The 11,979-nt window shown below is 34.5% G+C and overlaps 1 protein-coding gene across 2 annotated transcripts; it reads left to right on the top strand.

Annotated features, from left to right (window-relative positions):
• Window positions 1-654: 654 nt before the first annotated feature.
• On the top strand, window positions 655-4,998 carry LOC118281074 (osteocalcin 2-like). 2 transcript variants are annotated; one of them, XM_050693264.1, is made up of 3 exons: window positions 655-921; window positions 1,736-2,618; window positions 2,883-4,998. In XM_050693264.1, exons 1-3 carry the CDS (start codon window positions 832-834, stop codon window positions 4,541-4,543), a joined length of 2,634 nt encoding a protein of 877 aa, XP_050549221.1. In that variant the 5' UTR covers window positions 655-831; the 3' UTR covers window positions 4,544-4,998. The 2 variants fall into 2 exon arrangements, with proteins under 2 accessions (XP_050549221.1, XP_035457418.2); XM_035601525.2 differs by having other exon boundaries at window positions 1,736-3,025.
• Window positions 4,999-11,979: the final 6,981 nt, after the last annotated feature.

Raw genomic sequence — 11,979 nt, 5'->3', positions numbered from 1 at the left:
AGCATGGAATTCGAATTTGTTACTCGATATAAACACCTTTCATATCTATTACGGAGGATAAAATAGATAATAACTATCGTGAGATATACTAAAATATCATTAATCATGAAACTAGTAGAGCTTTTTTCCATTAATATAATACGTGAGAAAACTGTAATTGTTAGTTTTTAGTTAAAAAGATATTACCAACTACACTTCTGACCTCTATATCACCACTTTCAAAGAGAAACTTCATAAAATTCAAAATACTGTCACTTCGAAACGAGACCAGGAATAGTACCCAATACACGAAACCACCAATCCATACTCAATACATATTCAATTTAAACGATTTTAACAATCGATCGTGACCTACCGAGATCTCGATATCTCACCGTATTTATGAATAAATCGGCAGTAGAACGGATCGTAGCTCATAAACGGCGTCAGTGAGGAATTGATAAATATCTGGGAATTTTACTGTTTCACGTTTTCTTTGGTTCTCACGGTTGTCGGTTGACAGTGTGCTGAAGATGGTCATATTTGGAAGATGGTGGTATGAAGATGGATATTAATATGATGAGACACATAATCAGGAGGGTTAATATCATATAATCAGACCTAATTAGAATTGGGATATTGTATAAGATTTAAATCAACGGTGATATTTTTAAAACACATCGCACCTTCGGTGCAACAAAGTCACAAATAGCCAAATCTGCAAAATCGAACTAAGTATGCCAAACTGTTTCTGAATCATGCCTTTACTTGGGGCAACAAAAACATCCGCGGAGGTATCTCAAAATTCTACTAGATGGCGCGAGTGCCTTTGTGGTTATTGGCGGTTTTTCCATGCGCTTTGGGCCGACAACGCTTCATTGGACAGTAGTGCCCCCGCGCCCGCGAGTGTTTGACGTACGTTGGAGCTACAGCCACACAAAGGTATTTATGACCTTTTTTATTCTCACTTATTGGAGCGACAAAAACGTATTTGTTTTTAAGACCTCATTTTTGTTAAATATATTACAAAACTTTTGGAGCTACAAAGGCATTTTCTCATAAAGCGTTTTTGTAGATCCAAAGTTTTGATATATTTACTACATAATTGGAACTACAAAGTCACTAACTAAAAAGTGTTTTTATAGGTCCATTAATGGAATTTTTTCAACTAATCTGCTGGATTTACAAAGTCTTAAACTATGAAAGTGCTATATAGGTTCAAAATTAGTATTAAGAATGTGATAACAAAAAGACTTATGACTTTTTAATTCCAGTTTTTGTATCATAGGTACCCGCTGTTTAGTTCATAAACAAAATTGTGACTTTGTTACCCCATAATCATTTACTTATTCATTTTTTTTGTCAAAGTTGCACCTAAATGTATGATAATCAATATTGTTTTTATTTAAATGCTGCTTCGATGATGACAGCGATAGTCAACAATGTTATTTTCTAAAAGACTGTATGACGATCTCGTCGGCGAAACTAGTATAGCGTCAATAAATTTTCAACTTAATGCTCCAGAACATAAGGTTGAAAATCCATTGACGCTCGACGTCGGGGACCTAATCATTTTCTTCTTAAATTTTAGTTAATCAAATTCATGAACCTTTCGTTATTGCTCTTCTGTTGTTTCTCAGTTCAGGCCTTTGCATAATAAAAAATAAATAAATAGAAATATAAATAAAAAAATATAATAATAATAGTATAAAATAACAATAATTGTAAATCTGATTTATTAATATTTTTATTTCAGAGAGCAATGGGTTCCCGAAGTAAAAAAATTCTTTCTATGGTTCCCATTCCCGACAATAATTTAAAGAAAAACAATACATTCGTTGAAAACTGGTTAGCGAACTGTCATCCGGAAGATCAGGACAATGATCATGATTCCAAGTTAGAATCCTCTCGTTTTTCCGTAAATAATATCACCAGTACTTCCTGCGAAGCAAAAAATGAACTGTCAGCTACTGACAGGAGCACAGTATGTGATAATGCCGTGGATACAGTAATTCAAGAAGTAAATGCTGATTTAATTTTACTAAATACCGTAACAGAGAATGTCACATCGAAAGATATAGAAAACGCAGTCATTACTACAGATAGCAAAACATTTAACCTTTCTGATGATGAAGAAATAGTTTCATCCAATGTTGTTATCGCAGATGTAGTGCCAGAAACCACATTAGCAAAAAGTATGCTAAGGCCAGATACTGTCTCGAATGAAATGAACTCAGATAACAATGAAGATTTTTCCGCAAGTGATGGATCTGAATATGAACCACCGCAAAAAAAGGCACAAAAAAAAGTTTTTCAGCCAATTCGTAGAACATCCAGTTCTAGCAGTGATTCCTCTACCTCTAGCAGTGGTTCTTCCAGCTCAAGTACCGGATCATCTAGCTCAAGTTCATCTAGCTCTGGCAGTCGTTCCAAGCACTCTAAATCTACATCTCGCTCCGAACATCCTTCTAATGTGTCAATTGTACATCATAATGCAGCTTCTGAGAATATTCAACCAAGCATTGAACAAGCAAGTATTGTAACAAAGGCTAAAAAAAGAACCAGAAACCCAAGTCAGTGGCAAAAGAACCAGAGAAAGCAATTAAAAAACACTGGTCAAGCATACACATCATCTAGAGGTAACTAGTAATAAGTGGTATTACTAATAATGAAATATCTTTTTAATTTTTATTCTATTATATAGAATCTTAGTCCTTCCGACAACACAGACAGATGTGTTGCTGGTGAGTTTGTTCTTCGCCTATTCTTTTCATCAGCTATAACACCTAGGAACTGGCGAAAGGGGGCGCTTTGGTGGCTGTCTAATGTAATTATTGACTTTCAAAAAGTGCTGATCTTCAGCCTAGTTTGAATAAACGTATTTTCTTTCTTTCTTTTTTCAGGTAAATCCATGCCGCAAAAAAGTATTCGACCACCTTGTACGAGTACCTGCCGATTGTCTTGTTCAAATAAGTTCACCACAGAAGATAGGGATGTAATATTTAAGACATACTGGGGCCTTAATTCTTTTCAAAGACAGCGTGACTTCCTTGCTTCTTGTGTAAAGCAAGTTGAACCTGAATTCCGTACCATCAAGATTCGAAAAGGTGGCGACGTGAATAGAAAATGTAGAAAACCAAACACATCGTACTTTCTAGTAAATAGAGGTAGTGAAATAAGGGTTTGTAAAACGTTCCTATTGAATACATTGGCTATAAGTAATAAACCACTACGCACTGTAACTGAAAATAAATTTGCAAGCACAAGTGTAATTCCAACGGATAAACGCGGTAAGCACGGAAAACAGTCAAAGTTGGATGCTGAAACAATACAATCTGTACGTGACCACATTAATTCAATTCCTAGAATGGAAAGCCATTACATCAGAGCTAATTCATCAAGAGAGTATATAGATGGAGGTTTGACTGTAGCCGAACTTCACCGTAACTATAGTCAAAAACGTATAGCTGACAACAAGGCACCAGCAAATTACGACGCATACCATCGGATTTTCAATACCGAATTTAATATCAGCTTTTTTATTCCGCGTAAAGACCAATGTGACGTGTGTGAGGCCTTTAAGAATGCTGTAGATAAAGAACCGTTGATGTCCAGCTATAAACTACATCAAGAGGAAAAGAGTCTTAGTAGAATAGAAAAAAAACAAGATATAGACGAGTGTAAAAAGCCTGATAGCAATAGCATTGTGGCTATATTTGATCTTCAAGCCGTATTGCCTTGTCCTATAGGTCAATCGTCGGCATTTTTTTATAAAAGTAAACTTAATTGCTATAATTTCACAGTATCAGATATTAAGATTAATAAAACATTCTGCTTCTTTTGGCATGAGGGTCTGGGTAAACGAGGAGCCAATGAAATAGGTTCTTGTTTGTACAATTTTTTAAAAGAATGTTCTTCGACTAAACCAAATTCAGACATAACTTTTTTCTCGGATAACTGTTGTGGCCAACAAAAAAACAAATTTATTCTTAGTTTGTATTATTATGCCGTTTCAACCTTGCCAATTAAATCCATTACACACAAGTTTCTAATTCGTGGACACACGCAGAACGAAGCTGATAGCGTCCACTCTGTAATAGAGAAAAATATTCGTCGAGCAAAAAAATCAGGGCCAATTTACACCCCAGATCAATATGTGGCTCTAATTCGTAATGCTAAAAAAACCGGTAACAGTTTTACTGTTAATGAAATGAGTTTTGATAGTTTCTACGATTTAAAGTTACTTTCTAACGATATTAACTTGAACACGGGCAAGAATATTGACGGCGAAACAATCAGGATTTCTGATGTCAAAGTCGTGAAATTCATTAAAGATTCTGATACCTATTTGTACAAAACCACGTATAAAAGTGAACGTTGGAAAGAAGCTAAAATTAAAATTAGTCGTGCAGGCAAAAAAAATATCTCAGATATTCAATTGTGTGCGGCATACAGCTCTAAGTTACCAATTGCGAACAATAAAAAGCAAGATATTCAACAACTAATAACTGCTAATATAGTTCCAAAATATTATGAAAACACATTTAATAGTTTATTTGAATAATAACATCTTTTTGATATTTATATTATAATAAAAAATATAAATAACTTTTAATAATAGGAACGAACAATGTTCTTAATAGTATTCATTTATTGTTAATTATTTCTTAATAAGTATCGTTTGCTGTCTACTGTAATGACAACAAAAAGTAATGTTGATTTTGACCTACCTTTTTTGATAAAAAGCTTTCTATTGTTTTTATTTTTCTAAGAATTTTATTGTTTATAATTTTGAAGAGTATTATGAAACCATTAAGACTTATTATGAGACTGCTCGTGAATTCCTTAGTGTAAAAGACTGTTTATTATGTAAGTCTGCATTTTATACAATTTGATTGTAACTCAAAGTATGAAAATGATGCCAATTAATGTTGTAGTTATAAGAATTTAATTGTTTTTCGTTACCTTTTTGTTAGTAGTTGATTTTTAGAGAGGAAAATATAGAATTATGTTTGATTATGACACTTTATTTCATTTAAAACCCTATGTAAAAAACCTTGCTTAAGTCATAAAACTAAATAACTTCTGGTGCAACAAAGTCACAATTCAGGACACTTTTTATTGTTATGTGTTTTATTAGGATTTTTTGGTAATGAAATATAAGATTTTTATGTAAAACTATAGCCAACTAAATAAACATTTTATTTTATAAATATTTTGAACCTACTACAAATAGTAATCCAGAAATGAGGCATTACATGCGAAAAATATATTAAAAGTCTTCTCCTGTAAAATTACAAAATGGGTTGTTGTGACTTTGTTGCACCGAAGGTGCGACATGTAATGTATGTTATTGAGTATGAGACTGGAGACTAAACATCTTATTTACGTTGTAGGTGTTGCGGACTACCTAGCGGGTTTTTCGGGGCTCCGGCTCGACAAGCAGAAGTAGGAACGGGGTGGTTTTTAGTCAGTAAGAGTCTGACACTCCCTCTCGCTTTGTTCTGGCGAGAGAAGTCATTGGATGACTTTCCCCCCTGAAAAAAAGGTGTATAAGTTGCATTTTTTTATGATGTAAGCCAGTAAACGACCAGACGGACCGTCTGATGGTAAACAATGGTCGCCGCCTATGGACACCCGAAACACCAGAGGCGTTAGGTACTTGTGCGTTGATAGAAGGTTTAAGGTGGTAATTGGGCTTTCGGTCACATCACTAACAAAACGTGACACAACGCAAGCGTTGTTTCAAGTCAGTTTTCTGTGAGGCTGTGGGATACCACGGCTTTTGGAGTGACCAGAGTGAAAACTCCGGTCGAGCTGGTCCATTCGTGCCGAAGCATGGCTCTCCCATACATACATATTTAGTTAAATCCTCTTATATCAAGATTATGTAATGATTTATAATATTCATTATAAAAAGATTTAATGTAGAAACGCGTTTTTTATTCGTATTATAATGAGAGTCTAAAAGAGTATTTTAATTGAAAATCGTGATACGACACATCCCTTTTCATAAACACCAGATGTACAACAAAATATCATGTAAAACATATTTTATCACCGAACCTTGCTTACCAATCTAGATAGCTCAAAAAGTATCGATGAAAAAAAATTTACAACACAATAAAGCATTCATGAAGTCGTTTACTTTACATTTAGATGCTCATTATAGTTGTCAACAGCCATATTATGCAGTGTTGACCTCTGCACACAATCGCTCTTAACAATCGCGGTTAATACGCGAAATACATAAATTCTTGTTAAAAAACTAAAGAGATTGATCTCAGTGTTCCATCAGATAGGCGGGTTGTTCTGTGAAGGATCTCTTTTGGAAAAGTTTTTGGTAGTCTTTCTTTTTTGAAGTTATTAAATTGTGATTTTTGCAGCGATTGTATGTTTTATCATGGGAGTGGTTTGGTCTAGATTTGGAGTGATTCGTTATTGAAAGTTAAAATCTAATGTCATTATGTGTCTTTTTTAAATGGTTTTGAAGACCAAATTAACCTTTACAGAATCTTTTGACGATTTTCCACCAATTTTTTCACGAAGATTAATCTTCTGAATAGCCTTCAGATTTTATTTAGAAAAAGTTTAAGTAAATAATACCTAACTTCGCTCAACAATCACAATAGGATATCAACGTTAAAAAACCAACTATATCCCATAAAACCATATGAAAATGTCGATAAATTTTCTATTTTTTTAAACTCAATGAGGTGACGAAGTTGGCTTCGTACTTCTTACTTTCTTATAAGGGAAGGTGGCTTCTTGGGGAACTTTAATGGCCCTATTAGAACTAGAAAAGGCAATTATAGCCTCAGAAACAATTAGTGTACAGTCAAGTTAGCCACACGGCAGCGGACTCGAATTCGCATTGGATATGGCGCGAGAGAAAAAATATCGAACGAGTAATTGATCGATGCATATAGTCATGGGTATTAAGAATTGATATGAGGAGGATTGGTTGTGTGTCGGAGTTGTTGTTGTGGTATTATTTTACGTGTGTTTTATACTTAAAAGACAATAGGCTTTTTGATCTCTTTCTTTTTCTTTAGTGCATAACCATTATATTGGAGGTGCCTAATTTAAACACATTTTAAACGAGTGTTAAAATTGTTCTAGAGCGTATGGGGCCTAATTCAGTAGGTACATTAATCCCCTACGAAATATTAAAGAATAACTAATTTTAATGGTATTGGTCTTCGAGTTATGTGAAGTACTCTGATAATTTTTTTATTAATCCTTAATTCTGACTAGAATTCTTAATTTAACATCACATTCAACTTCACCAAACCAGTTGCAAAAAAAACAAGCATCAAATTATGTCATGTAAAACTTTAATAAAATATATTTTACACACCAGTCTCAATAGTACTTGTAAGTATAATTGAATCGAATGATCTTACTTTCAAATACATGCAAATGAAGGAAAAAACACACGAACAGACAGACAAACCCGGGCACAGCTGGACATGTATCCAATTGATTTGAAATGCAGATGCTACATTCACATAGACTATCAGTTTCATGTTTTTTTATACCCGATTGAGTGCTAAAAGTTATTTTTGCAAGTAAGCGTAGGCTATTTACTTACCGATTAATTAATTCGTTAAGTAATTGCTTAGTGGATTGATATCCCTTAAAGGGGTTGTATAATCTGATCACTGGATGTGAACGTGCTTGTTTGAATATGGTTGAGAGTAATAACTGATCGGAGTAGTGTCGAATAGTTTTAAAGATAAACTTGTTAAGGAAAACTGTTTTAATGGTAACTGTTTGTATTGGTCTCGTTGTTTGTTGTTTGTTTTGAACTAATTCGTAGAAGTATTATGAAGGTATGAGTTTGTTTCAATGCATGATCATTGGAAATGACCGTCAGATTTATATATTTTTTTATACTAATGGGCCTTTTGGAGGAGAGATATTTTAAGGGTATTATGGTGACGACAAAGTAAGATAGATTTAAGACCACCCCTATTCCAACTTCAGATTAAAATTGTATCATAAAGGAAATAAATAACACATTTATCCCAGTGATTAACTTGTCATTAAAATTTAGACATATATATCATAACATCAATACATAAAAGCTGATGGTGGGTGTCCAGTGCGCGGTCCTCTTGAATCGTAGAGCCGAACCCGCAAGGCGCTAGTGAAACATCGTCGCATCGCGTGCTTGCAGCTAACTGTCGGCGCACCGCAAGCACGGTGGAAGCTAGTGATAGCCACAATTCAAAACCACATCATGCCGGAGCCGTGTTTGTTATGTGTGTTTTAACCTTAAAGCAAGCTTTAGTTCTTTCCAAAAAAGAAAAACAACCAAACACCAAATCCGGTGTTTTGCATTCGTCCCTCGTTTAGCAAAAGTTCACATAATTGTATTGAACGATAAAAATCTTAGATCAGCATCCTGCCTTCAGTTAGATACTGGAGCCCTGAAGATTGACATGAAATGGGGCAGAATAGTCACCTGGTACCTCCGTGATTGACATTACGTGTTAATGGCGGCCAGAATTGTTGCAAACGGTTTGTTTACCCCCTTTTGGGGAGCTGTAAAGATATTTATATTGTTGCTTGTAGCTCGGAGGCCTATTAATGTCCTGAAGGTGATAGATAGGCGTAAATTGGTTGAGGTTGATGTATGGGGTTTGAAGGAACAAGGTGAGAGTTTGTCCAGTGTTAAAGGCTATTTCCATATTGAATTTTGTGACTAACTGCCGCACTCAGAGATATTTAATGATTACTTTAACTATTCCTTAGTAACGATTTTACGTATAATAAAAATATTTATGTTCTTATAATAATTAACTATCATGACACATACTAAATTTCTAAAAATCACGGTATACTAACGTACATTACTGGATATAATCTCTACAAGTTTCGATATTCAGAGGGACTCTAAATCATGAGAGATATTATGTCCAAGAATCTAAAGAATTTTAAGAATTTCGTTGAGGCAATCACAATACCAAAGATCATCAATAAAACACAGTCACATCTTAAATAAAACAAACAAATAAATTAGCTATTATAAAACAAAATAAAAGCTTTTAACAATCAATCCACATTATAGACAGCGGTATGCAAATGTGTCCGTCTATCGATTGTCGCCACAACTAATTACCGACACCCACAGCCCACATTTTATCGACACTGATAACTATACATCACTATAAGTAAATCACCAATGACATCAATGTATACGGAAAGCGTTAACTAGATACATATTTAAGACTTTCGTCTCTTAATGAATTGTCAGCAGTTTAACCCATAAAACGCCCACAGCGACATCTGACGGGATATTAAATCACCCCAACCACCTTTTAAGCTTAATGAGACAAAAGCATTATTCATATGATGCGACTTTTTTTCGACGAACAAAATAACTTACACTCAATGAGCATTATCGAGCACTCTTATAGTCACAAAAGACTATAAATACTGATATCTGCAAGTTCACCTTACACCTAATTTAAGGGAGAATCAACTTTAGTGTTAAGAAAATAAAGTTGTTTACACCAGCAAAATAAAGTTGGTTATGACAAAAAGTAGGAGACATTACGCCATTGTTGACCGAACTAAATTATTGTGAAGTTAACATTCGATCCGTTAATCGAATACGATTTTAAATTTCGAGATTTCGATTTTTAAGGACGTCGCGTCGTGCTGATCTTGCGCACGTTTTTCTTTAACTTTTGTCAGATTTTTCGCAAATTAACTCGGTGATTTAGCCTTATTGGGTGGGCAACAAAAAATAATGATTATTGTTGAATGATAGGGTTGTTTTTAAGCTAGTTAGTGACTTTGTTGACAGATATATAACTACTTCGTGGTGGTTTCCAATTTAACGGGAAACGATGGATTTATAATATCTGTTTCCACATATTTAAAAAGTTCTTTTGTGATCATGTGCCAAATTATACGTATTAAGCAACGTTATACCCTAGATTAGAACCTTCTTCGTGTGAAAAGGTTCTCTGTATGTGACATGTTAGAATCTAAATAAATTGGGCTATCTGAGGTCGTTGTTCATGTTAAGTAAATTTGGTAAAAATCCGAATTGAGAAAGTGAGTTTTACTATTAATGCTAGTACGGTATATGAACCTATGCGTTGAATGTTATATGTAGGTATGCCTAGTATGTTGTCTGTGTTATGCTCCATAAATTCTTTTTTTAACTAAATGGACAGTGACAAACCGAGTCAAAAGGTGAAGAGTACAAGTGTTAGTACTTAGAGTACGTTAGACAGTTAAGTGAAGAACTGTGTCGTTTGGCCTAAGTTAAATAGTGCGGAAACTAGGGGAAATGGGTCTAGTTTGACTTTACAAGTACATAACTTAGCTTTATAATGAAGTTGTCTAACGTCAACTAGTAACTGCCGCACTCAGAGTCTTTTAATGATTACTTAAACTATGCTTTAGAAATGATTTTGTTCACAAAACAATTGCTAAGGACTGGGTTTAGTACCCATTGAATAACTCTGAGTACGGCGGTAAGAGACAAATTATGAGGTGGTTTATAACCATGTATAGACTTTTCAAATTGTTCACTAAGCCACCAAAGCCCAACGTTATTATAAAAATAAGACTCCAACATAACTGAAAAATATCGTAACAATATTAATAATTACTACAAAATGACAACGACCCCACCCAATTATTAATTAAATAAAAAATCAATTTGCTCAGAAACTTTATTTTGGCTCTCAAAATTTAATTTGATCCTTTCAAACCAATTAATTGATACCCCAATTAATCGATTTAAGAAGACTAAAATATTCAAAATGTCGGATAAATGTCCTAAAAGGTAAGTAACAACATAATTACGAAGGACGTTTTAAAAAAAGAAATGACATGAAAATTAAAAATGAATCGCTGTCACCACTGATGACCAATCAGATGCGTTTATTTTTCACAAAATCAAACTTAATTTTGCTGTTCATAACCACACTTGTTCTTCAAAATTGATCCTTAATCACATTCAAATAAAGATAAAAGTGCATTGATTTTGTATTTTCGAACTGTCTAAATATATTGTCACCGCAAGTTCTACGTTCAAAAGGACCGCCATAATTTCTTTTGTTCCAATTTTAAAATTTCACGTCTGGTTTTATCAGAAACATGTGAACTGGAATGTTGCTGTTTATTTGCATAAATTATTATTTTTAATTTGTAAAAAATCAATTGATCTGTACTTACTAATTTTTGGCACAATTAACAAATCATTTTATTAAAATTTTTCAGCCGCCGCGTCACGGAATGCTCATAAATATGAGCATGACTTGAAACTAGTTGAGTTCCTCATCAAAAAGTTACGTAAGCCAATAACATAATAATTAATTAACAAACGAACATAATAATTAATTATCCTTACGAATAACTACCGGAAATATATTATTAAGGATGGGACCGTTGACATATGTCGGGCATGTCATAGTCCTGGTGAATCCATAAGACATATAATTTCTGGTTGTGGTCGTTTGGCTAATGGTGAATATTTGCATAGACATAATCAGGTGGCCAAGATTATCCACCAGCAACTTGCTTTGCACTACCAACTTGTTGAGTTTGAGGTTCCATACTACAAGTATGTGCCCGATCCAGTTCTCGAAAACGGCCATATCACGTTGTACTGGGATCGATCTATCATCACTGACAGGACTATTGTAGCCAATAAACCTGATATAGTGGTGATAGATCGGCAAGCGCGCCGCGCGATGATAGTCGATATCACCATTCCTCATGACGAGAACCTCGTGAAAGCTGAAAAAGATAAACAAATAAAATATCTTGACTTGGCTCACGAGGTTGTCGACATGTGGAGTGTGGATTCGGCTATCATTGTGCCGATAGTCGTGTCGGCCAACGGATTAATACCCAACAGCCTCGACAATCACCTTAGGAGGCTGGGGTTGGGCGGATGGATCAAGGGCCTGATGCAGAAGGCAGTACTCCTCGAAACGGCACGTATTGTGAGGAGGTTTCTGTCTCTGGAGC

Source organism: Spodoptera frugiperda, chromosome 4 (assembly GCF_023101765.2).
Source record: "Spodoptera frugiperda isolate SF20-4 chromosome 4, AGI-APGP_CSIRO_Sfru_2.0, whole genome shotgun sequence".
In the NCBI taxonomy this organism is placed as follows: domain Eukaryota; kingdom Metazoa; phylum Arthropoda; class Insecta; order Lepidoptera; family Noctuidae; genus Spodoptera; species Spodoptera frugiperda.
Note: the sequence above shows the minus strand (reverse complement) of the source record. Positions and strands in the feature narration are given on the sequence as shown.